Source organism: Grus americana, chromosome 7, assembly GCF_028858705.1.
Source record: "Grus americana isolate bGruAme1 chromosome 7, bGruAme1.mat, whole genome shotgun sequence".
In the NCBI taxonomy this organism is placed as follows: domain Eukaryota; kingdom Metazoa; phylum Chordata; class Aves; order Gruiformes; family Gruidae; genus Grus; species Grus americana.
In genome coordinates this window covers 41017998-41044530 of record NC_072858.1, presented here as the reverse complement: position 1 = coordinate 41044530, position 26533 = coordinate 41017998, and the positions used below count along the sequence as shown (strand labels likewise).

General features: G+C 42.9%; 1 protein-coding gene across 1 annotated transcript; it reads right to left on the bottom strand.

Moving 5' to 3' along the window:
- Nucleotides 1–419: 419 nt before the first annotated feature.
- On the bottom strand, nucleotides 420–23312 carry MINPP1 (multiple inositol-polyphosphate phosphatase 1). Its single transcript, XM_054831151.1, has 5 exons — nucleotides 22721–23312; nucleotides 22184–22372; nucleotides 21179–21276; nucleotides 19262–19395; nucleotides 420–4287 (listed from the first exon to the last, which is right to left on the bottom strand). The coding sequence occupies exons 1-5, from the start codon at nucleotides 23283–23285 to the stop codon at nucleotides 3888–3890; spliced, it is 1386 nt and encodes a 461-aa protein (XP_054687126.1). The 5' UTR covers nucleotides 23286–23312; the 3' UTR covers nucleotides 420–3887.
- Nucleotides 23313–26533: the final 3221 nt, after the last annotated feature.

Here is a 26533-nt window from a genome sequence, read left to right as displayed (position 1 = left end):
GGTAATCAGAGAATTAACAAACTAAGTAGCTAATGGATACTCAATAATAACGAGGATCTATTGCTAAACACATACAAGAAATGACAGGTTAGAAAGTATTGCACGATGTACGCTTCTAATTCTTTATCAACAGTGTCAATCTCTTATTGAGAGAAAAGTAATACTGCAGCCGACTCTGGACTGCAGGAAAATGTGTGTGTAACCCTCACTCCGCTTCAAAATGCACAACATTTCCAGACATTTTGCATACTATAGTAATAGCTGCAAAAACCTTGTCAGGAAACTCTCACTGTTTTTAAAACCAGGGCTCCTGTAAGTTTTCATTCATCTCAAAATGCGAGAGTAAAAACCTAATTAAGGTGGTTTATATTAATCACCAAGCAATTTGACGACTTAAAATAATCAGACACCAATACAAGTAATAGCAACCTACCAAATGTATTTTGAAGTAGAACACAGCCATGATACTAAAGATCGTGTCATTATTACTGCTTATAAAACAGAGATGAAGAAAGTGTGCAGTTTTATTTCACAGCACTGAAAATCCAATACAAGTTCTCAAAATTCATCCAGTTAGTACCGTATTATTACACATTTGCATTGTGTCCAGTGATCTGACAGCTCGACGCTAACCAGAATTACAGCAGCAGTACTTACTAGGTGGAAAAAATTAATTTGCCAGAAAGATTAGTTAAGCTTTAGACATTTAACAAAATACATTTCAAACATATTTAAGGCCAGCATCCAAGAACACTGTCGGTATTTTTCATCAAGGAAAGCTTCCAGTTTGAGAAAGGTTACAAAGAAGAGTCGACGGACAACTGAGATGAGAAGTTTTGTCCAGAGCCACATGAAGGAAGAGAAAGCATTATTTTTCTTGCAGGACTTTTTCTGGATGTGGTAATCTGCAATGCCATGAGTTACGGCAGCCCATTTAAAGACTACTCATTGAGCTAGTGCCAACTTTATGAAAACGTTTTGATCCATTTTAGTTTTCTTTTTTAGTATATAAACAAATTTATGTATATATTTACTAAATAAAAGGGTGATAGTGAAGTTACATCCCTGATGGTAAGAATCAGTCACATGTACAAGTGCCTAGAACATTTACATGTCCAAACACTTCTATTGCTACAGTTGTGCAAAGTTTCCACATTCAGCCTCTAATTCTGCCAAAGTAGTGAGTCAGTGCATCCTTTAAATACAGATCAGAAACCAAACAGCACGTTTGCCTTTTCAGTTAATTGCTGACAGCCACCGACGATACATCTGTTGTGCTGGAGGTATGATGGACTTGCGCTTCAAGGCAAAATAGGAAACAGCCTCTGAAGAGTCATCCTCGAGTCCTTTGCACGGAATTTAAGCGTACAATCAACTTGGTAATGCAGAAGCAAACGATGCTCCACTGTAGAAGGAAGTGTTTGGTTCCTCCACCTCATCTGGCACACGATCAAAAAAAGCAGTCAAGTGCAATGTATTCCTCCTCCATAAGGAAGGAGGAGGTAACTTTTAACAAACATGATGTTTTAAAGTCAGTCTCACTGAACTGACAGACAGAAATCCTCCATTCATCTCCAATAGTCAGGGCTTTCATATCTTCTGTTCAAATTATGATTCATCACAGGATGACTGACTCACCGAAAAAAATATTTGTTTAAAGGTGGATTTTCTCACCCTTGTATCTGCTATTTACCAAACTTTGCTGCCTTTAAACAAAGGTCCATTTCTTTGAGGCTTGCCTCAAATGTTGCAATAAAGTTCGTAACAGGCATCTGTCATGGTAATTATGATTAGTTGACCTAGTCTCTAGGCAGGATCACACAAAAAAGGAGACATGCAAAGCTAATACAGCAGTACAAGTCATATGCTGGTGCTGACAATTATCCTCACCTATATTCCTACCTTTGTTACAGCATCAATACTCCTCCCTAACCATTTCACCAGTTTCAGAAAAAGATCCACAGAGCAAACACAGGCAAGTGTCTCACCGGGATGTTAATGCTGAAATATCCACCAGTTTTAATCAGTATCTTCAGTGATTAGAACCTTGGTCTCCACAGAAATCAGTGCACTACTGAAACAGGGCCCTACATCCCAACATAGGGAAGAGCCTTTAACTCAGAGTGTAACAGTAAAAAATGGGTTTTTAATTGCTCCTTAACTTACAGATATGTAAACCTTAAGTGTTCTTATATAAGCCATATTAAAAAAAAAAAAAGTGACAGAAGCCTAAGTCCTCAAGAAAAATAAAGAAATTAGACACTAAGTTTAACTCCTCAACGTTGAGCCAGTTTGGCTTTTTCTTTCCTGTTTTTGTTTTTGCAGCAGTTAAGTTCCCAGTTCTGAAGGTGAGCCTACAAAAAGAAGTTACCTCGCAGCACATGAGGGTGTAAATCTTTATAATGTATCTGATAGCCTGTGGTAATTGCTTATGCCACCCTTTTACCCCCTCCCCAGTAAACACAGCAAACTATGCCTCCCTATACGGGGTGAGCTCTGAAACGCTCATTGTAGGGTGTGAGTACGCACTTCAAGAGCTACCAGCACCATAAATCCACATCCTCATTTGCTTTCAGGCAACATGTTCACACAGCCATCCCCTGCTGGGCAATGAAGGAATTTGTATCTAACTTACTGCATTTCAGACGTTTCTGGACAATTATGTTCCATTTTTCCTTTTTCTGCCACACTGCAGAGCTCTAAAATACTTTCCAACTTCCAGTAGCAAGTGAACTTACTTGAAGTGCAGTTGCTTTAGAAGACCACCAGTACTTGTACGCAATTAATTTCTTTAAAACCAGCTTAATTTCAAGAACAAGGTGGCACATCAAATACATGAGGCCTATGTAAGTGACACCACGTTGGGTGCCTTAAAGCTAGCAGAAGTCAAGTCTCAAGCCAGGTACTTTTTACAGTCCAAATCCCATTTCAAGCAGGAGGCTGGACTGGAGACCTCCAGAGGTCCCTTCCAACCAGAGCTGCTAGGAAAACTGTCAGCACCCGATCAGGACCAAGATGTTCGTAGCCGTAGCAGAGCCTAATCTGAATGCCCTAGCCCAAACTTTTAACACAAGAAATCAATGGTGTCAAGTGAAAGGACACACCAGAAAACTTAGAGAACAACTGCTGCATCTCCCAGAGCACCTTAAAGGAAGAGTGACTACTTCCCAATCCCTCACTATATCTTTTTTTAAACTTCTTTTTAAAGACAATTTACTTACCTGCAGGCTAACTTGCTATGCAGGATGGGTCGATGATGAATTCAAGAATTTTAGCTCCTGGACCCTTTTCAGGCAGATAATGCAAACAGGAACACTGCAACTCCTCCTGCTTTAAACGCCCAAGAAAGATGTTTGCACGGTGCTGTCCAGGCAGAAGTTGGGCAGCTATGGAGAAGGACTATGTACCCTCTCCCTCCTAGAGGCTCAGGAAAAGGGAGTAAAAAAGCTCAGAGGTTTGATTTCATGCCTGCCACAGGAAAACAGCAGCTAGCAAAACAGGCAGCACAAACCAATACTGAATCACTCCAACCACCTTCAGCTCTGATAAAACAGAAGCTGCCCCAGCTCTTAAATCCACCTACAGCACATTTGTAAGAGGAATGACCAATGAAATTACTTATTTGTACATATAAACATACAGGTATGCTTCATCTTGCATCACTTATTTGTTACAAGGGTTCAGCAACATTCCTGTTACAGCATTTGTTTTTGTAATTCTGCTTATGTAATAAATAAACAGTGCATTGAGTTAACCAAGACAACCCATCAAATCTGCAAGTTTAGAAAGTCAACACAGCAGCAGCAAATCATCAAAAGTGCTTGTTCACAACATCTGTCGAACAGAACCGAGGTCAATTTGCAGAGTACCCACTCCATTTCATTCCCTCAAAGTTCGTCAATAGCAGTAATATTAACTGTTGGTAATTCACACTCTTCTTTAAAGTGGCAGTTTTCCAGGATGTCCTTGTAATAGTCCTTGAGGTCCGCGTAAGTAGAGATGGTTTCATTTGAGTGATGAAACGACATCGGTTTTTCATTCAACAGCATTTGCACTTGATACTCTTCGTTAGAGGTTTTCACTTGATCACAGTGGTAAAGCACAAATACCAGGTTGGCTGCATAAGGCACAATCTGGCCACTGCGAAATTTCCGATGTGTTTGTCTGATGTAATTGTTTGCCTTGAGAGGCTCGTCATCTTTGAAGAAACCCATAAGGGCAAGCAGCGGCTGAAGTGTCTCTGCATGTCCAACTTGTACAATCAAAGGTGAAGAAATGGGTTTTGAACTAAAAGAGAAAAAAAGTACAAAGGATAAGCAAGAGCCTGTGCTTTAAAACAAACATACCAACATATTGCACAGCTGTCATCAACAAAGGCTTAAAGAAGTAGACTTTGAACTTGTTTTACTCCAATGCCCAATGAAAACCTGTTTGGGAAATTCAGTATATTACAGACTTTTTCTTAAAGCATCCAAGCTTCCTAAATTTTGTCCCAGTTTAAGGCATTGGCTCTTACATAAACTGTAAGAAGTTGTGCTAAATGTAGTTAGGCTACAGCTAGAACCTAATATAACTACGGTAAGCAAAAAGCAAGAAATAGATTAATGGTGTGCATCCATATACTCGGTACACCTCCCCAGCTCCCTGGGTGAACCTAGGCACTTGTCCTCTTCCCAGGTATGGGAAGATCCAGTGACCATGCTACAGTTAATATACTGGGTTTGAACTAAATATAAGATTTTTAAATAGCATTGCCTCCTCCCATCAGGAATTTGAGAGAAGGGCAGCAAATCACCAGGCCAGCAGCAAGGCTGAATTAACAAGCCAACCACCTCAAGCTTTTTTTTTTTTTACCCAAATAAAATTTTTACTACAAGTCTCACAGATTTGCTTTAGTACAAACCTACAGCTGAAATATAACTGCTTTTCCCAGGATACTGAGCTGTGTTTAATAGGATTGATTAGAGTCAGTAATTTTTTTTTGTTCTTCCCTGGCAGATGCAAAAAGCACCTGAATGACAAAGCATAATGAACTATTAAGTGAGATCATCCAGAACACAGTCTACTTCACAAAGACCAATGATTTATTATTAAAATCAACCCTTTTTCTTTAGGTAATCTAAATACTTCAGATGACACTTTTTAAAAGTCTTTTTAATAAGCTTCTGCCTAAATTAATGAAAGGTGTGGCAAAGAAAAGCCCCCACATTATCATAATTTTAGACCTGGAAAGTTTTAAAAGTTTTTTCAGCATTAATTTCACCAGATTTGAGGATCAAAAAACCTTTTTCAACTGCCGTTAATAAAGAGTAAGTGACAATTCAGAGTCAAGATGAAAATTAAGTCTAAGTACAAACTTATTGGCACATTAACAAACTACAGTAAACCCCTACTACCCTCTGACCTACCTACAACCAGACGATGCCTGCGTGAGCAAACAAATTACTGATTTAACACACAGGCTGCTTCCCTCCCTGGCACACCACCACCAGCGCAGGATTTTAAGGATTGTTTCTTGCCTACCTCCACGACCACCAATGCTTTTAACTGCGTATCATGCTAGAACAAGAATCATAATTTGATAGCAAAATACTGCCGATTTTTTTTTCCTATAATACAGTTCAGCTGTTTGGAAAGTACATTCACCAAAGTTTAGTCTGAAGACAGCGATCCAGTCGTTGTCGGAAAACAGCTGTCCCTCCACAATTTATTAGTCCAAATTATAAGCAGGACTACTGCCATTACTAATTCTCGAGAATAACTAGTCAAAAAGAAGATTACACTCCCTCAGCGCACAGGCCAGCAAATTAAGCCACTGATTCATACCATGAACAAAGCCTAAAACGAAGGGTTTGTGCAACAAGAGGTTACACATTGTTCAACCAAAGGAAAGGTAAGAGCTGGCTTGCCATGTGAGGAAGCATCAGCCAAGATGAAAATCTACCCCTCACTCCAGAGAAGGATGATGGCTTTTTGGGACCATCTCCACGTGGCACTCAGAAGCCCAGGTCACTTGTTCTAGCACGTGTAAATACACGTTTAGCCTTCATGAGACAAGAGGTGACGCTTGGCAAGGCTCCAGCTGCCAATAAAGTCCACCCACAGATAAGACACATCTTGATTGGCCTGAAAAGGAGGTGTTTCCTCCGCTCCAACCTAAAGTCTGAAGCAACTGAAAAAATAGTTAACTGGGGGGCTTGCCTCTGGATTCGAACTTTGATCAGCTAAGCAGGAATTAAGTACGGGCACAGGATGGGCTCTGTATTACCAGCTCAATATAGCCATGGTGTTTGTGCAGCCTAAAACACACCTTGCACTGTTCTGCTTCCTGGTGAGCCTGCAGCTCTTCTGACTGTATTCCTGTTCCTTAGGCATGTATGCACATACATGCACATACTCTCCCCTTGGGCAAAACATCACTTAAAAACCCATATATATTAGAAACCTGGCTCTGTTCCCTGTTCAAAAGAAGCTTTAAGACCACAGAGCGGTTCTGTATGCGAGATATTACATTTTTTTCCAGCCATGCCTTTGCTGCACCAAGAGGTGTACATTCACTACAGCCCCTCTTCCGGCTCCTCCAAAATCAGTGGTTCTGCCTACATTTCTCCCCTCGTTATTTATGACCCTCCTCTCCGATTCCCTCATTTTAAAATTGTAAAGCTTTCGGATCCTTCGACCCCTTTCTCTTCCCTTTCTCCTTCATTCTTTGTTCGCTCTTATTCATTTGACTAGTTCATTTATATCCTCACTCTCCACACACAGCTTCAGGGAAGTCTTTTTAGGGTTTAGGACACATTCAGATCCCTCCTGTCAGTCAACAAATAGGACCAGCAGCAAAAACCCCATGTGCCTATAGAAGAAGGCAGAAGGCTATTCCTTTGACCTTCTGCAATTTCCAGCTCAGAGATTTCCTGGGCCAGACTTCCATTGGTGGCTTCCATTGTAATGTACGACCTCTCAATGAATCCTTCCTCCACCACGCTGTCCAATCTCTCTTTAAAACCACGTTATGTTTCTCACATGCACAACATCCTGTGGCAAGGACGTGCACAGCTCCACACACTGCTCAATTTTTTTTATTTGTAGATGCCATGTACCGTTTAATCCTTTCTACTTACAACGTTGCAGTAATATTCTTTCCAAGTTGAGATATCCTACCTTAGTAATTCCACAGTTTTTCCAAATGAGCTATATTCTTTTCAAAGAATCATGAAAATCAATGTGTTTTTTTTTTAACCTGCACTTCTTCCTGATCTTCTCATTCCCAGTTCTTAGAATCACAGAATCACAGACTGGTTTGGGTTGGAAGGGACCTCAAAGATCATCTAGTTCCAACCCCCCTGCCATGGGCAGGGACACCCTCCACCAGCCCAGGTTGCCCAAAGCCCCATCCAACCTGGCCTTGAACTCTGCCAGGGAGCCAGGGGCAGCCACAGCTTCTCTGGGTGACCTGTGCCAGGGCCTCAGCACCCTCACAGGGAAGCATTTCTGCCTCACATCCCATCTCCATCTCCCCTCCTGCAGCTTCAGGCCATTCCCCTTGGCCTGTCACTCCCTGCCCTTGGCACCAGCCCCTCTCCAGCTTTCCTGGAGCCCCTGCAGGGACTGGAAGGGGCTCTAAGGTCTCCCTGGAGCCTTCTCTTCTCCAGGCTGAACAACCCCAACTCTCTCAGCCTTTTAGATCAGAGTATTAGAAATGCACAATACTCAAGACAATAAGCTACCTCATAACTCCACACTGCACCCATGATGCTCTCTGTTTTCTTAAATCGTGGCGTCTAACACCTTTTCTACTTAGCTTACAGAAGTTCGAGATACTTCCAGACAACTATAATGACCTCACAACTCAACTCCTGAGCAGTAAATAATCCTAGATTCTACAGGACAGATTTACTTCACAGATCTGCAATTTTCAAGCCCAGTTAGTCTCACAAGGTCCTTTTACAATCCTCCTAGTAGAAACAATGTATCTTACTTATCTAGAATAAAAGTGCTGCATTTGCAATGCCACTTAACTTCTCACCTCTTTTTCCAGGTCATTTACAACATGCTGAGCAGCCCAGATCCTTGCAGATCTATCTCCACTGGTGACCTTCCTCTCCTAGGAAATATCGATAAGCTATCCCTACCCTCCACTTCTTGTATTTTTATTAATTTTTCACCCATGTAAGGACCTTTCCCCTTAACTCTGGCTGCTTGATTTCTTTTAATACGGAAACTTGTTGAAAGATCTTTGGAAATCATGCCTGTGTCTCCCAGATCACCCTATTTGTACACTTGCTGATCCTTCCCAAGAGCTCCAAGAGATACATTTTCCTTTCAAAGAGCCACACCGACACTACTCTGGTATATCATATTCATCAAGGTGCTTATTAATGCTAGTCTCAATCATTATTTCCACTAGACTGGCCTGTAATTCTGATTCTCTCCTGGAGCTGCTTTTTTCATTTTTCCTTAATTATTTGGTTTTAAATCATCACACCTGGCAGCCCCCACAAGCTTCTTGGCTGAAACCAACAGGCACTGGATGTTACTTCAGCTATTTCATTCAAGTTCTTTCAGCACCCTTGGGGGAGTACCGCCCGGCTCCAGCAACTTGGCACATTTTCATTTTGTCCCAGCTGCACACCCTTCTACACGTGCCTGCTTCCAAACGTAGTGGTCCGTATTTTATAATTTACTAAGCAAGGAAGCTAATAATGTAAATATGCTCCTAAAGTCTCCAAAACAGGTGTTACATAGCATGTAGGCATTATTCACTCCACAGGGGGTGGATTTCCCCCCTGACCCCTCAAAAAAAAAAAAAAATGGTTTCAGAGATGCTAAGAAAAAAAACAATTAACATTCTGGCTATCAGCACTAGCTTTACAACAACGTTTGGCTTTACTTTCCAGCTGATGCCAGCAGGAATTTTGAAATGGAAGTAAAACACAAAACATATGGTTAACTTCTTAGTTTAAAACAAACAAACCCAAAAACCATACGTTTCCAAAACAGGAAACAAGTTATAGCATATACGCACAGACAGAAGTTTTAAAGAACAAGGAAAGAAAATCTCATAAAGACAAAACAAGGAATAAACAAGGCACTCATTCTCACTGTAACTTGAGTTTTTATTTCACCTGCGTTAGTCTCATGAAATCCTTGTGTTGACAGGCCAAACCATCTTGGGAGACAAAACAATCCTCTCCCACTCACAGCTATCCCACCATACTATTTTAACAAGGATTAAAACTGTTTCCTTATACAATACAATCCAGAGTTTTCAAAAGCCTCTGACACAGTATACTTGGTTTCTCACCAGCGCTGGTTATCTGGTTTCTAAGACTACTCAAGCACTCCCTCCTGTTCAGTCTCTGGGGTCATGACTCCAGTTCAAATGTGGTTTCATATCATCTAATAAAGACAATAAAAACTCACTGTCGAGGTTAAAACAGCAACAGTAATATTTTTAATTATGGGGAAATCATGAAACAGTGCTTCTTCAGAACGTGCACATAGGCAAAGGTTGCTACTGCCCCAGCATTTCTGATAAAGTAAACACAGAAATTAAAAGCACAATCAACAAAACACTGATAAATTCAAAACAGTAGCAGAAGCTAATAAATTATTAAACAGAATGCCTGATGTTTCCACACTCAATCTTCTTTACGATTGATTAATGACTCAGGATCACGCAGAAGCATCAAAGTTCTCAACATCGTACTCTGGCAACTGCTAATGATATTTCAATTCACTTTTTTCCTCCCTTTTCTTTAGTAGTAAATGACTTAGGAAAGCACACTGATCAGTAGAAAAAAATAAAAATTTCATTTCCAACTTTAAAGAGAGGTGAAGAGACTGTGCATAAAACTTTACCATAAAATATTAAGAGCTTGTCGGAAAGCAATTGGTTTCATATTAATTTTATGGGGCACTTCCAAAACGAGTGGAAGTGCCTGTCACTAGGCAGAACACGAGCAGGGTTCATTGAAGAGATGTGTCACCTGCAGCTGCTGAACCACCCGTGCTGTAACCCTCTAAGTAAATCCGACCATAGCTGAAAAAGAAGAAGTTACTGAGCAATTCATCAGCACAACCCTGAAAGCTAAGTCTCACCATGGAAAAAAAAGGCACTGTGGAGAAGCACGGATGTGGGACTTACCATTCAGGCAAATTCTAGTTCTCCTTAATCTTGGCAGACTTGGGTTTTACCCTGAATCTTCTGCATGAGCTCACCCATCCTCAATAGTAGATCATTCCTACTCTTCTAGGACTACTGATATATCACTTTAGATATGGAAGAAGTGAACGTTGTTTTAAACAAAGTTTAATTCCTAAGCACCAAAGTTTAATTCCTAAGCACAAAACTCAGGAGACAGTGGGACAAGAAGAAATGTTTCCTATAGCAAAACTTAACCAGCCAACCTTCAAACCTCACATAAAAATCCCTCCAACATCTTCAAAGAAGGTAAGTTTTAACAACTGTTAAACAAGCAAGTTTAGACCATATTCTGTCTTTTTCCTCCCCAATATGAAAGCCAGGACAAAGGACCTGAAAACCTCTGCTTCCAGCTATGGGATGAATTCACCATCCCGCCCACCTCCCCCTGTGATTTATTTCTGAAAAAACAGCTGGAGGAACCCTAAGTCTATGCAAGGAAACAGCAGAGATCAGGGAATGCAGTGGCGGGACTTGGAGGGCAGCAGAACAGTGGCATTGCTCAGAGCGTTATCACCAGCAGGAAGAAGGAAAAAAAAAAGTAAGAATTTGTCAAACAGTATTAAGTCCTCATGTGTCAAAACTTCTACCTTAAATAGAAGAGCAGAAGACAGCTGTGCTCATTCATTCCAAGAATCAGTACCAACACAACAAAATGCTACCACAAATACTGACAAGATAAAATTTTCTTCTTTTCTCACAATGACATACACGAGCTCGCTCATGGCAAAGGCAAACCTGAAAAGCTGACAAGACCGTGCAAAACTCATTTAAGACCCTAATTAAAAGGCAACAGCTCTTATCTAGTCCCGCAAGAGTTAATCACTCATAGCTAACTAGGCTTCACTACATTTCACTTCAGAGCTTCTGCAGTTTCAAAGGCTCTTTTCTGAATGATCCCACCCCTCACGTTTGTACAGACCTCAGAGATTAAATGCATTACTGCAGCAGCATCGTGCTGATGCTAAACGTTGAACCATCGTGTTGAACCAAAACCAAATCAAGAGGGTCACACCACTTGTCAAACCCTTCCTGGCCAAGGTGAATACTGGTTAGGTCAGTTCATTTGTGTGTTAGTTGCCTAGGTATTGTTTTCCTTGGGTTTTTAATTCCTTAGATAAAAGAATATGACTCTATAAAAGTTGCTGAGATATCTTTTCAGAGTAATCCTGACCAAGCAAGTATTAGGTCATTAATGTGAAGTTTGAAAGGCACAAGCAGGATTTTAAGTATCTATTTCTAGGCAGACAGATGAACAGACACATTCCGAGGAGAGGTCCCCTGGATTGCGCAGGTATCTGAGAGAAGTCAGGAAACACACACACACTTCAGAAATGCAGATGCAGGGATGCTACTGAACGCACAACAAGGAACTATGGAGAATTTCATGTGTCTACCTAGTTTCCCCAAAAATACCCTTTAATCATGTCAGAAGCCCCATCTTTGAAAGATGGAGCTATTGAAACCAACCGTGCAATATGATACAAAACTGCTGTTTGAGACATTTACAGTTTATTAGCAAAAGTCATCCCATTTCTCTGATTTTCTGGCAATGAAGTGAAGACCTGTATATTTTTCAGGTGTACTAATGTAAACTGTGTGGTCTGTTGAACTGTACAGCTGGCATGTTGTTCTGGGAATACATGAACGTCTTATTACAGGGATCAGTTTACCCATCACATGTATGTGTCTGTTCTCCTCTCTGAATAGATATCCTGAAGTCAAGGAATTTTTTTCATTTCTTTTTGTAAGTTATACACCACTATGGAATTAGCAGATGTGGCGACAAGCACCTAGCCCAGAAGCTTTCATCACAGGCTCTCCCAGTACCCAAAGAGCCATGGGACATGGTGGGGACAGCCCTGAAGTGGTCCCATAGAAAGCCACATGGAGCCACCCACACCTCCATGCTCTCTGAGAAAGGGACCCTCTGGGGAACACGGTACCAACGCCTCTGACCTGGCTCTGCGAGAGCCGCTTCATACCTCGAAGTAAGCCCACGTAGTACGTGTTTGGCTACAAGCTACCCTGCGCTTCAAATACTGTGAATTACATGTCTACGTGCCATAGCCCTGGTTCTCCTTTGGAGCTGCTCTGCTGCTGGGTGGGTGAACAAACACACTGGTTTACAACACCCACCGAGGGACACAGGACGTCCTGAACCCGCTGATGCACCCTGAGAGCCAAGAACCTGCATTGTGCAAACGTGGGATCCCAGCAGCAACCTGCAAGTTTTAATAAAAGAAATGACTGCGCAGTTTGGATCTGAGCAAAAGCTTGTTGGGGTTTTGGGTTTTTTCAATCAAATTATGTAATTTCTACTGCATACGTGGAAGCTTTTTGCTCTGTTCCCTTTGTACATACTATAAAAAATAGTTTGGAATAGTTATTTGGTTTTAGATCATATATTGAATTCTTTTGTACTGAGTCATAGTTTTGAAAGGAACGATTAGGGCACAGTAGTAAATGACTACAGAAAGGTTATCATGTTGTGAACTGACCTGCAAAGAAGGTAGCAAATTACATGAAACAATAAAAGCTACCAGTAAATTGGCAAATTAAGCTGTTTATCTTATGGCTTAGCCTGGTATAACTACAAAGATCACCTTCACTTGATCTTGAACTATGTTCAAATTCAAGTAAGTCTATTTTCAAAATACCTCTAACCTGCTAACTCTCAGAGGAGACTACCAAGTATTTTGCAACGTGTACATGCAGCTAGGTTAATATTTTCATTTGTTAGTTACAAACCTTAAATTTTGAGATGGCTGCACAAAGCATACCTCCCAATTTCCAGAGCCTTACTGTAATCCATTTGGACAGTACAAGTAATAAAAAGTATTTCATATTCTCTTTCATGAGCAAGAAAGGCAGACTTCTTAAATATTTGAAGCTAGAAGAAAAAAGTATAAAAAACAGCTTTAATGAATAGCTGATATCCTTAAAGTGTGCCACAACCAATTTTCAAGTCCAACCCTGCCCAAGTGTGTAGCTGTTAAGGTTTTTTTAATAGGATTAGCAGCTTCATATTGCACTAACTACCAAAATACACGAATTTCTCATCAACACAAAGAACTCGAAGCTTCTTCTGAGCTAAGGTGATACTCATCGATTGCTCCTCTACATCCTGATATTGAAGCTTTTCTAAATACCACAGCTTTGGGAAACTGGACGCTTTCTAACTGTTTAAACAAACTGGTCAGAGCAGCCTTTCAAGGCTTCTTCCATAGTAACACAACTGCAAGTGAACATGCACGTAGGTATCACTCGCTACCTCGCAGTTTTACCAATATAATGAAGAGCAGGGACACGTTTAGTAAGGCCTAGGCTCCAGTGCAAGGGAAAGCCCAACAGTTTAGTGAAGAGTATTTCCCCATTAGCTTCTTTGTCACATAGTTGCATAGCCTGACTCTTTACCTTCTATTTGTAGCAGGAAGACTTGAGAAAAATGCAATTCTTATGTCTTCACAAAAATAAAGTGCTTTATGGACTGAGACAACTGCCTAAGTACAACAAATCACTTGGTTTAATGTTACAGTCAACTCTTGTGATACAATGTTTTGGGTAATTAAGAAAGTTTGTATGGAAGAGACAGCCCTGGCCTCCAATCTCTCCCTAGAAATGTGACCACAACATTTCCTTACAGACTGGTAAGAAGGTCTGGAGGAATGCGGCCCTGAAAGGCCTACTGCGACTGTCCTAAGTCTCAGGGAGTAGATGAAGATGCTTTCTGCTGAAGAATTAACCATTATTAGACGTTTACCTTTCATTGCTACTGCGGATGCAGAAGAACAGGTCCATGCATGGGTGCGCTAACAGGAGGAGGTCACTAATACAAGTATCGATAAATTCAACATCAGGCTCAAGTTCCTGAATACTGATAGGTATTCCAACACCTTTCCACCAGCTCTCTGGATGAGGACAGTTGACAAGTATATAGTGAAAATCGCTTTGAAAACTATCTCGCTGTACAGCAAGACCTACACCGAAGAGACTATTGCTAGTTTAAACCAAGAATTCTATTGGAATTTATATGATGAAAGATCCTAAAAATGTCTGAAACTTTTTGCACTGCAAACTGAAGTTAGGACTAATTAGCCATAGGCATTTATTACCACCTTCACCCTTTTCTTAAGGACAGACTAATCAGCAAAGATACTTTCCCCAGAAGAAAGAAAAGCGAGCTTTAAAAAGGCAATTAAGTTTGGTGAGCACTCAGATTGCAGGTTAAGAATCACTTCATGGAAGAAACAGGGTTACAATAAAAGCAAGGTTTCTCTCTAATTCAGCTGTAACTGGGAACGAAAACAGGACAAAGCTATTAAATATAAATACTTAAAATATGCTATAAAAATGCAGCATTGCCAACACTGTTCTCCACTGCCAAGCCTGAAGCAGAACAGATAATCCAGATCCCTCAGCTTCTTGCTGGAACAGAAATGCTCCCCTTCCTGCTTCCGGATAGCCCAGTCTAAGCTCTCCAGAAAGAAAAGAGAACTTGGAGCAAAGATAACGGTCTGGAAGTAAATTTCTTAAATTTTTAAAGCAAATAGCCAGTTACAAATCAATGTTAAACACTGCTAAATTGAAACAACATTCCACTAAAACGCATTTCATCATCACAAAGGTTCATCTTCTGAGTAATGAACTGCTGCAAAAGTATTTAACCTGTTTCCTTGAAGTTGCGCAATACCATCAAAGAGACGCTCATGCACACACATATGCACAACCAAACATTTTCTACAGTCCTTAATAGAGGCATATTTTATTTCTATGGTTTGTTATTTTCAGCTCTGCTCTCAAATTGCCATGGGATTCGGGATAAGTCTCTCTCCCTAGATGAAAAAGCATTCGTTGCACCTCTGCTCTCCAGATCACACGAGACATGAGCTGTTCCAATATCTCGGTGGTGGCAGATTTCCACAGATTCTTAAGTGCAGGGGATTACCCTATTCAGACTATACTCCAGCCTTCAGTGCTTTAAGACTGCCACCTTACGTTGTGCAATGGAGTGACACGCTGCTTTTGTGCAAGGCAGCTTTCAGTTCCCACTTAGAATGACGCAGACTAAATAGCCTGCTCGCTCAGCTTTGAACTCTGCAAGATTTTTAGGGGCCCGATCCTTTACATGTACGCATAAACTCACTACCTGCTTCCCTCTGTGGTGGCAATACGAGAGCCCCAGAAATTGCAACCAAACTTCTGCGGCCAAAGCTGAAAGACAGGATGAAATTATCTCAGTCTTAGAGTACTCTGCCTTAGACACCTGCTCCACCTTGTAACTTAGCGACTGCTGATCTAGTTCTCAATAAATCAGAAGTACAGATTTTGTCAACTATGGCTTTTTTTTATTATTATTAAACTTACAGGGATATCTTATACACAGTTAAGACACACACAGCCGCTTTCTAACTAGTGCATATAAAGCAAGGATTGAAAGGCTGTCACTGTTCAAAGAGTAAATTACACTAAAAGCAAACAAAACTGATCCCTCTCCTTACATGAGTCAAGCTACATTGAGAAGTTATTTTTCAGATTTCAGAAGGACAGAGGGGTCTCCTAAGGGTCTTGCTTGTCTTGTTTTCCTTTTAACCTGCGCTTCTTCCTGATCTTCTCATTCCCAGTTCTTAGAATCACAGAATCACAGACTGGTTTGGGTTGGAAGGGACCTCAAAGATCACCTAGTTCCAACCCCCTGCCATGGGCAGGGACACCCTCCACCAGCCCAGGTTGCCCAAAGCCCCATCCAACCTGGCCTTGAACTCTGCCAGGGAGCCAGGGGCAGCCACAGCTTCTCTGGGCAACCTGTGCCAGGGCCTCACCACCCTCACAGGGAAGAATTTCTGCCTCACATCTCATCTCAATCCCCTCTCTTAGTTTAAACCCATTCCTCCTTGTCCTATCACTACACTCCCTGATAAAGAGTCCCTCTCCAGCTTTCCTGGAGCCACTGTGGGGACTGGAAGGTGCTCTATGGTCTCCTCAGAGCCTTCTCCAGGCTGAACAACCCCAACTCTCTCAGCCTGTCTCCATAGCAGAGGTGCTCCAGCCCTTGGATCATCTTCATGGCCTCCTCTGGACTCGCTCCAACAGCTCCATGTCCTTCTTGTCCTGGGGACCCCCGAGCTGGATGCAGTACTGCAGGGGGGGTCTCACAAGAGTGGAGTAGAAAGAGACCCAGCATATGACAGCAGCTTGCTTGTCAATCTGTTCACAGTTGGGTGTCAATGACCCAAGCCCTAACATACATGTCATTTAGCTATCTAGTACGCTGAAGAAAGGATGCAGTGAGGAAGTTTGTTTAAAGGGTGACCTAGCATAACCACTGCTTTGACTCCACTGCTACCAAAACAAGAGGTATCACCAACACCTAGCCAGCCTTAAATTTCCAGACACCAGAGCACTCATTTGACAGCACAATTTCCTAAGCCGGCTTGGCTGGAGAGAGGTCGCTATCCCAGCAGTTTCCTCCAGCCCACCTTTCATTCACAGCAACTCCTCCCCAAAGCTGAACTTATTTCATGTTTGCAACTGCCAAGTTTTAACCCATTCACGGCAAAATGAACAGAGTTGTCTCCTTTGTGCTGGCTGCCCACGCAACACAGGGGAGTCCTGTACGCTCCCGTCCCCCCCTTCCCTGGGCTGACATAATCCTTAGAGCAGAATCAAGGCACCAACCTGGACGCAAGCATTGGGAAAGCCTGCATGCACATCTCAAAGGCAAATTTTGAACGCATTTACCTTCTCACATATTAAGCTGATATTCTGTTAAAAAAAGACACGTCAGTCTGATTTTCCAGGTGAATCCCAGACATAATTAAGACAAACAGTACTTGTACTGTTTACCTAGTGATAACTCCACTTTAGATGAAAGAAACCATGTCATGTATTGAACACAACCTCGACCTTCCTGCGTCACTCAGAGCTCCAGCAATGAACACAGGGTACCCCTCTGCATCCCTCACTAAAGGACAGCAAAAAGCCAACCAAGTGTTTGAGAATTATGCTTCAACTGACTTACTACACAGTTCTTCTACCACTGTTAATATCCAGCTTGGATCCTCAGTCAGCAAACTCTTAAAGGAACACAACTTCTTTGCTGTCTTCTCTAGTATAAAATGGTTATAATCAACTTTACGGATCATTCTTCCAACCTAAACTGTGAATGTTACTTCTAATTTCAGTCTGCCAACTGAAAGAAAAAAAAAAAAGTCTTCCAACAGGTTATCATGTAAAAAAATACAGATAGCCAGCCTCAAATATCCATGACTCGTGCTTTTCTTTCTGAAATATCAAAGGCATTAATATCATTCTGCTGGGTGTTAGGTAGATCTACCTAATATACTGATGACAGAAATAAAATCCCACGGATGCCAGGAATGCAAGAACATCCACCATACGTAACTAATGTTTACGTATCAACACCAAAGCTGAATTTGCTGGTTTTAAGTTACTTATAAATTGGTTTCTACCAAGTATTTAACAGCATAATATTTATACAATCTTACAATCATGTCCTTAATATTGTGTGCTTTTATAAACATTTCCACACTTAGCTGCTAAGGTATTAATTCATGTGACTGATCACTAAACTATGAATTTATAATTCCTCATTTTGCATGAGAAGCATGTATAGGTTGTAAAAGAATTCTCCTATGAATAGACTGCACTTAAACTTAAAGCAGCTCTGGAGAGGAGGGGAAAAAAAAAAATTACCGGCACATGAAAGCAAATGCAGGTAATTCTGTGATACAATCCAACCTGTAACTGAAGCCTTCGCTTTCTCCGTGCCACAACAGATTTCAGTTTTGTTCCTATTTTACTTCTCCCCATCACACCGATTCACACAAGACACGGTCAACACCAACAGATACTGAATCACGACTGCTGACTGATACCAGCTCGTAGGAGTAAACGATACACAAAAATAGCACAGGCATCTCATGTCTAATTTTTAAGGAAGTATAGGGATGGTTATATCCTGACACTGAGGACTGTGCAACTCAGCGGATGGACTACCAACTGCTAGTGTTCTTCCACTGACACAAAATAACTTTTGTCAAATCATGACAATAGTTAAAAGAAAAATCACTTTATCAGACCACCATTCTTTGCTTATTGTATTTTCAAGTCTACTAACAGTTACTTGTAAGGCCTAATATCTTCCCACAGCTACAGTGCTGTTCCCAAACTACAGGTTTGCTGTAAAAGAATAAGGACAGGAAACTAAATATCCTAGACAGAGGTCTCGGGCTGGCCGGCTGAACCACTGACTTTGGATTCATGCACAAATCAGGGCGTTTACAATGACTTCAGGACAGAAGTGTCTTTTTCCCTGTTCTTACAGGGCACCGAATATATTGCCTAAAGCCTGCCCTTCAGAGTCTGCCCTTCCCTAGTTACAACAGGCTGGTTTTCTGTTACAGCTCCGGCCTCTTGGATCCTGCAACAAGCCATTCTAGTCTACAGTCACTAAGCGTTTGAATCGATCTGGAATAATTATTTTTCCGTAATTACGTTTCAACACCTTTAATCTGAACAGAAAGCTTAATAACGTAAGAGACTCAAATCAAACACATGCAGAAAGAAAGATTTCCATGCTGAAGTGTTTAAGTAACCGGATAACAGAACATATCATGGGGATGCTTTCAACCCACAGTCTTCCATTTTCACCACAAACGATTTTTAACAAGGACATTTTAAACAAAAAGCTCATTGTTTTAACTCTATGGCCTCTTCTCAAACTGTGCAGGAAGAGAGCACCATTATCAGATACAGCAGCTGGCTGTCCCTTGAAGGTCTGTGTGGATCAGTAAGTTGAAAGATGGAACTACATTAGCTGGGCACAAGAGCAGCAATCAAAGAAAAAAATATATATAATCTTTACAGTAATACTGTTCTATCAAAAATTTGATTCTCTCCATTAAAATTCTCCTAGCTCAAACTCTCCTAACCAAATGTTTGAAAGTAAAGTACTTGGCTGCTATTCACATTAAATCCAACTCAGGACTGACCACAGAAAGCCTGTAGCCAAAGCACAAAAGCCTTTTTATTTACCTTTTGCTCTCTTCCACTGCTTTGTCCAAATGCTGGAAGATATCTTGGAATAAAATGCAGCTGGAGCGACTATTGATGTCATAGCCATATCCTCTCTTCCAGTATTGCTTCAGGTCATTCAGGTATTCCAGTACCTAAAGTTACAGAGTTCACAAGTTTTTATTATTGCACTAAGGGAAAATAAACCCCCTGCAACCTGGAACAAGGACGCTACCACACACGGAAGGAAATCAACAACTCTTTGAGACATAAAAAACCCCAAACATCAAGGCTCCAATTACAGCATAAAACCAGACACAACAGATCTGACCAAAGAGACACCAAATTCAGCACCTTGTCTCTGATCACACTCTTATCAGGCCTAGGGAAAACAGCAGGCACGCTTCCCCAGGCTCCAGTAGTTTTCAGCCCAAGGCTTTGAGCTCTAAAGTGGTTTTCTACAAATTTAAGAGACTTCAGTGGATTCTCTCCCATAATAACCCCATCTCCCCTTTGAACGTACCAAGTTTTAGCCTTAACAGTACCCTGCAGCTTGGCTACAGGCCATGTTAAAAAAAAAAAATCCCAGCCTGTTGTGAACCTGCCTGCTGCTAGCTTCATTTGGTACCCATTAGGTACCGCACACAACGAGACAATCATTATCCACCGCATTTTTAGCGTTTCTGATTTTGCCTTATGAAGGTCCTTAGTTTGGTTAATCACTCTTCAGACGGAAGCAATCCCATACCTTTAACTGAGTTTGTCTATTTCTACATTCTAGAGATGCACACACATCTCAAAAAAGACAGAACTGTGCCTTGGATTCATGTAAGAGTGCACGATGCTCTCCTTGCTCTCTGTTCCTTTTCTCACCATTCCTAGCATTCAAGTTGGGAGTTTTTAAATTTTTGTTCATTAATTTTACTGTAGCTCAGCTGACATTTTCATGGATCTATGCCATCAAAACTTTACCTCTCAGTGGCACAATGGATCCGAGACACGGCCACCTCGTATAGGAAGTTTCAACTTCTTATGCCATAGACATGGTTTCATAGTGAACATCACCTGCCGCTGTATTGCTGTGCAATCCATCCTCACAGGGCCCCTCTGCAAAGCCTCTCAAACACCTCCTATTCTTACTATCCCAAATAACTTCATCTAATCAGGAAGCTTCCCCACCTCACTGCTAAGTTATTTACAAACATACTGAACAGCACAGGTTTCAGCAGAAGTCCAAGGTGGCCTTCCTCCTCTTTGAGAGGACAGCATTTACTGTTATCTCCACTGCCTCCCCCTTAGCCAACTTCTATCTCCGTAGAGGCCTCCCTCTTTCCCAGGGGTGCTGTTTCCTTAAGAGGCTCGTGGGCCTCAATGAACATGTTTTGGAGTGCCAGATAAATGACATCACTCTTAATTCCTATCTCTCTTGATCCCTTCAAAGGCTACATCAGGTACTTTTTGAAAGAGGAACCAATGTAAGTCTCATTTATCTGGGTTCTACTACTTTTATTAACAGGCATTAGGTTTAGAGATGTGACAGTCCCCCTGACCATATAAAAAGATTCTTAGAGGACCCAGAAAACCTCATCTGATGTCCTCTGGAATCAAGGCATTTTATCGTATGATTATCATATGAAAAACAAAGCTGTCCGGAGCATTTCTGACGATACAGAAATAAAAGCATGTAATAATTAAGCACAATAGTAAAAGACCATTTTAATCAGGACAAATCAAGACTGCACCAGTGTTTAAGTCTGAATGAAGAACGGTATTTCACTCTTGCTGCTTGATTAATCCAGAACTCTTTGGGAGACCAAAGAAGTGCTTCATTAGACTGAAGAATAAGGGACACGCAACTTCTGACTGTGCAAAGAGTTATATCCGAATACTCAGGCATCTTCTGAAGGCTTCTCAATATCTCTCCCATTTAGCACCTACCTTGGCATCTTCTTCACTGAAGAGGGAGCACCATGGGGATGTCACATTTTTTATAGCCAACTCATACGAGCAGGTGAGAAAAGCCACTTGCACAAGATCTGCAATAAATCCAATAAACAAGCAAAAGATAAACCGCTGTTACAGAAGTAGCAACTTTCTCTCAACTTGCCTCTAAAATGAAATGCAATTACAATTTAGCAATGCAAACAACGTAATCCAATAAACAATCGCCAGTCCAAAGGCCAAGCACTAAAAATAAGTACTTTTCAACAGAATTACTGCACAGAATCCAAGTTTCACACAGCAAGCTTTTCACATTACGTTGCTTTAAGAGGGAAACAACAGCATTTCACATCAAATACCGTATGTCTGCTGAGGTACGTGCTATAGGTGTTGATTGCTAGTGCGTCCTCATCACCACAAAAGACAGAGGAGTCAACAAAAGCACAGTGCGTCCCTTCAACACAGAGCAGTCTTTGACTACCACTACTCATCTTCCACGTTAGCGGCTAAGTTTGAATAGCGGCATGCTGCTGCTTTGGGATTGTGGCTTTAGGGACACCCTGGAAACAACAGCAACACCTGTTCTGGGGAGTTCCCACCATTTGACCACACAGGGAAACCTGGCACTTCTCTTCTGGGTAAGTGAAGTTACAACGCGGACATACAGGTCCTGAGGTTATTCGTGTGTTTGAATTTAACGGGTTTTAGAAAAGCTACATCTGCTTGACAAAGAAGGATTAAAAGAATAACGCCTCCAAACGAAGGTAAAGTTGATTTAATTTGTAACAAAGATATTTTCAAACATCTTTCTCTTCTGACCACTAACAAGCATTCATTACTGCAACACCAATATATGTTTACAGCCTCATGCATTTAATTAGAGCCTACGTCTCTGACTGACAGTGTATTTTAAATTACCTATTCTGCATAACTACACAGTGTTTCGGAAGTTGTTCTCAGCCAGACTCGGAGCCGAAGCCACCTGCAACAGATGTTCATTACCTGCATTCAGCTCCTCCACCGGCAAACACAAGGCACTCGCCACCTTCTCCAAGACCTTCCTCATCTCCGACCCCTCTTTGAAGGCGTTCACCTGGCACATTGCCGCGTCATTCTCTTCCACCAAGGCTACAAACTTGGCGCAGTGATCGAAAAACCGCATCAAGGAATCATTAACTTCAACTTCCACCTCTGAAAACAAACGCAGGCCTCAGGGACGTGGCCAGGGGCAGCACCACCCTCCCCAGGGGTACCAGGGCCTGGCCACCCAGACACCCTCCCGGGGACAGTCCCCTCATGACAGCCGTGTCCCTACGGGGGGAACGCGGGGTGCAGGGTCCGCCTCAGCCTGGGGATGGGGAGACATAGGACTGGCCTCACGGCTTCCCTCGGCCCCAGGGCAGTGGGGAGGATGTGGGGCTCCCTCAGCCCCTTGGGGAGGACGTGAGGGTCCCCCAGGGAGAGCGTGGGGTCCCTCGGGGAGGGCGCGGGGCTCCCTCAGGGAAGTGTGTGTGCGTGGCGGGAGGGGTCCGGGCTTACCGTCGGTGCCGAGGCTGAGGGAAGGTCCGAGCCCTCGGCGGAACGCGGCGCCGCTCTGCAGGCAGCGGTGCTTGGAGCTGCTGGCCAGCACCAGGCGGCGGCGGGCGGCGAAGAGGGCGGGGAAGCGGGCGGCCAAGCGGCGGGCCAGGTGCTCCATGTCGCGCCGGCCCTGCGGCGCCAAACGCCCGTCGAGGCTCTCCTCGTACCACATCTGCCAGGCGGCCAGGTCGGCGGCGGCGGGGCAGTCTGCTGCTGTCGCGGCGGTGGGACGACGGAGGAGGCGGGCGTGCAGCTCGCCCAAGCGGCGGATCTGCCCGGCTGTAGGGTAACGGGTGCCGTGGCGGAGCAAAGCGCGGAGCTGCAGCGGCGTGCAGGCGGCGGGCAGCCGCGACGCGCCCGCGGTGGGACCCAACGACAGCGGATCGCGCACCAGGTGCGGGTTCACCTCCTCGTAGCGGGACTTGGTACCGAAGTAGCCGCTCAACCCAGCGCTCGCCACGGCCAACAGCAGAAGGAGGAGGAGGGCGGCTGAGGGGAACGCTGCAGCTATCCGGCTCGGCGCCATGGCGGCAACTGCGCGGCTCTCGCAGGAAGAGGCGGAGCGGAGCCGCCCCCTCTCGCCTTCCCCTCGCCTCAGGGGTTGCGCCTCAACCCGGGTGGCTCGGAGCCAGACGAGGGGCAGGCCCCGGGCGAGGGCCGGGGGGAGGGGCGGGGTAGGCGGAGGCACTGAGGGGAGCTATGGCGCCCCTAGGGCCTCCGCCTACCTCCCCCCCCCCGGCCCTCGCCCGGGGCGGTGTCTCCCCTCAGGCCGGGCTACCTCCCCCCAGGGCTTCACCCGTCTGGGAAAAAACCCGACTTTTTTCACCCATTTATGGCCCCTCACGACACTAAAGCCCTGGGATTCTCATCCCCCCCCCCCCGACTCCTTATACCTGCCAGGAGTGGGTACCCGCCAGACGAGGGGGTAGCCCCAGGTGAGGCAGGGATGGCTCCTCTTTTTTTGGGCTATCTTTCCTCAGGACTTCACCCCTGTGCAAAAAAAAAAAAAAAAACCAAACAAACCCAAGCAAACCCATTTTCACCTATTTATGGCCCCTCATGATGCTAAAGACCCCAATCCTCACCGACCCTTGCACCCACTTTGTCAGGGCTTGGCCTCCAACATGGGCTGCATCGTCCTTCTCCATACCCACACATTGGGCAAGCGCAGCTACGAAGGGGCTTTCAAGGGTGTTTCTGGCTCTTTCTACCCAAAAGCTGTTGAATTCCACTCAAAAGTACAGGCAACATTGCTGTGAGAGGGATTGTGGGTTGCTGCTGCCGGGGATGGCACCGCAAGTCAAGGGCAGTGCAGGGAGTTGGGGTTTTTAGCACTTATGGGCTTATGTGTTCCCAGAAGAAGCGGTTTCAGGTGGAAATACGCAGCTCTGGAAAAGTTGAACCATTGGGAATGTGAAGTTTACAGCCTGGGGCGCATTCAGCCAGAAGCAGTGAACAGAGAGCCGCCCGTACCAGTTATAATCCTCACATCCTGCTGGCATTGCTGGCAACATAGCATGACAGCATTGTAATGACCTATCCAGAAAAGCTTAGAAAGGCTTAGAAAATCAAAGAATAAAAAGAGACGTCCCGTGGAAAAGCCTGAGCGCGCTGGTGACGCTTTGGGTTATAAAACAGCTTGGGCAAAAGGGTAAGCAAAACATCCCCCAGTGCATAAGCACAGCATCCCCAGTGCTGATGATCCTTTTTCAAGAAATTTTTCAAGAAATCCCTTGCCTCTAAATAGATATCAGCTTGTAGCTAAGGAAACTGAGTTATTTGTAGCAGAAGCAAGGCTTGAGGTTAACAAAACCATCTCGAGTCTCAGGAAAAGGGCTTAGATTTTGGCCCACAGCATGTCTTGGGGAGACCTATGCTTTATACACAGAAAGCTCAGGTACTTTACTCCCTGCCTACACAGTCAGACTATTGCTTATACCATTGAGAATTTTCACTGAATAAATAGATTTTCATTATAGATTTAGTCAACTGGTGAAATTCTGTTGGAAAGTATGTATCTCACCTGTCTCCCCCCTCATCAATAATCAAAACAAAGTGTTAATGCAATGATATGTTACAGCTCAAACAGTTAGGGTAGGCAAAGTCTTTAAAGCTGAAAGAGAAAGGGGAAAGAAAAGTATAGGAATAAGAAGTGGTTTAAAGTTTCTGGGCAAAGTTATGGGTTCTCTGTGTTAAACCAGAGTGGTGTGACTTAGCTGTCTCACAGCGATACTGTGCAGGGCTACTGCGATGTTTCCTCATAGCTCTGGGAAAGGAAATAGTACAGTATGCAAAGTAAATTATCTTGTTGAAGGTTTTGGCTCAACCCTCTGTAGTTTCTTACCAAAAGTAATGGAGACTTTTAGCAAAAATTGTTGCCAGTAAGGATTTTATTCTGTATGTTTCATAGAGATACAACTAATGTAATCTCTTTATTCCTAGCAGCTCTCAACAAATTAATCTCACTTGAGAGATAAAGTACTCAGTTGTTCTGTTGGGGCTTCTGTTTCAGCTGCAGCTCAGTCCCAGTGCAAAGTACTTCACTGTTATTGTTGCCGTTTGTGACCTGCTCATTTGAGCCTTGCACAGCACGCTGCTTTTCCTGTGCTGGGATCTTGGGGCAGTTGTAGGTAAGTACCAAACAAGTACAGTGCTGAGAGGCAGACAGGTTTGGCACTCATAGCCTAAGTCAAATTTCTATCTCTTTAGAGATCAGGAATATTCAAAATGGTCACTTCGGGAAAGAGATGCAAAGTCCGATTCTCTATCAGGACACAAAAAAATTGTTTTAAACGAACACAAACCTAACAGTATGTTTCCAGTTCTGCACAGGATATGGCCAGTTCCTAGACTTTTATTTCATATTTAAAATATTCCAAGGAGTGTTTTCATGCACAGGGTGATTTTACACCAGTATTCTTCACAGCAGTTTCTATCATTGCATGTATCACTAAGACCCTACTGCTGTCTTCAAGCTACACTAAAGGATCTGAAAGTGGGGAACAGTCCCATGGTGATTCAGAAGACAACCTCCTCAGTGGAGATGTGGAACACCCACTGCGCCTCATTTTAATTGCTAGCACGTTAGGCAGATAAACAAAATTGTCATGATTGCATATGCATTTCACTGGTCGTGGAGCTGTGCTGGAAAGGGCTCAGGTTAAACACGGAAAATACAAGTTTGTGCACGAAGGTGAGGCTAATAACTAGTTATTGTTTAAAAAAAAAGCACACCATCCACTACAAAAGAGTTATAATTCAAAATCAGTGAGACAAACAAAAGTGTTCTGATCATTTGTCTAGTACAGCTGCTTTAGATGTAAATGGTTTCTCAAAAATTATTCCTGGGAGCTTTCCAGTTTTACAAAGGTGGACTAAATTTGTAAGTAAGCATTTCAAAACCAGTACAGAGAAGTAATTTTGATTTCAGTTTGAAAAGAGGTCCAGAGGGGAAAAAACACAAATGCTCCATCATCATTTCATATGATATTCTTTAGTTTATATTAGGCATATCTAACCACAAGTCATTTCTACCATGTCATCTTTTATAACAAATCAGCATGAAACTACCTACAGTGCAGTTTTCAGAAAATACTGTCTTAGGTTGTTTTGAAACTTATTGAGGGTATTTTATAAAATACCGAGAAAAATATAAATTCCATCTTCTTCATAATTATCCACTGTAATGAATCTGTAATTGGTTTTAGTAGGAAAATGACTTTGCATATTACAGCAATGTGCATGTAAGCTTATGTGTTTGAGGGAGAAAAAGAG

What these genes read in the sequence shown, in the direction of transcription:
- MINPP1 (XM_054831151.1), bottom strand. Translation starts at nt 23,285, where the DNA reads ATGGCGCCGAGCCGGATAGCTGCAGCGTTCCCCTCAGCCGCCCTCCTC. An exon ending in CCTCAGCCTCGGCACCGACG is followed by an intron (nt 22,373 to 22,720) that starts GTAAGCCCGGAC and finishes GTTTGTTTTCAG; the next exon opens with AGGTGGAAGTTGAAGTTAAT. An exon ending in GGTGGAGGAGCTGAATGCAG is followed by an intron (nt 21,277 to 22,183) that starts GTAATGAACATC and finishes GATTTATTGCAG; the next exon opens with ATCTTGTGCAAGTGGCTTTT.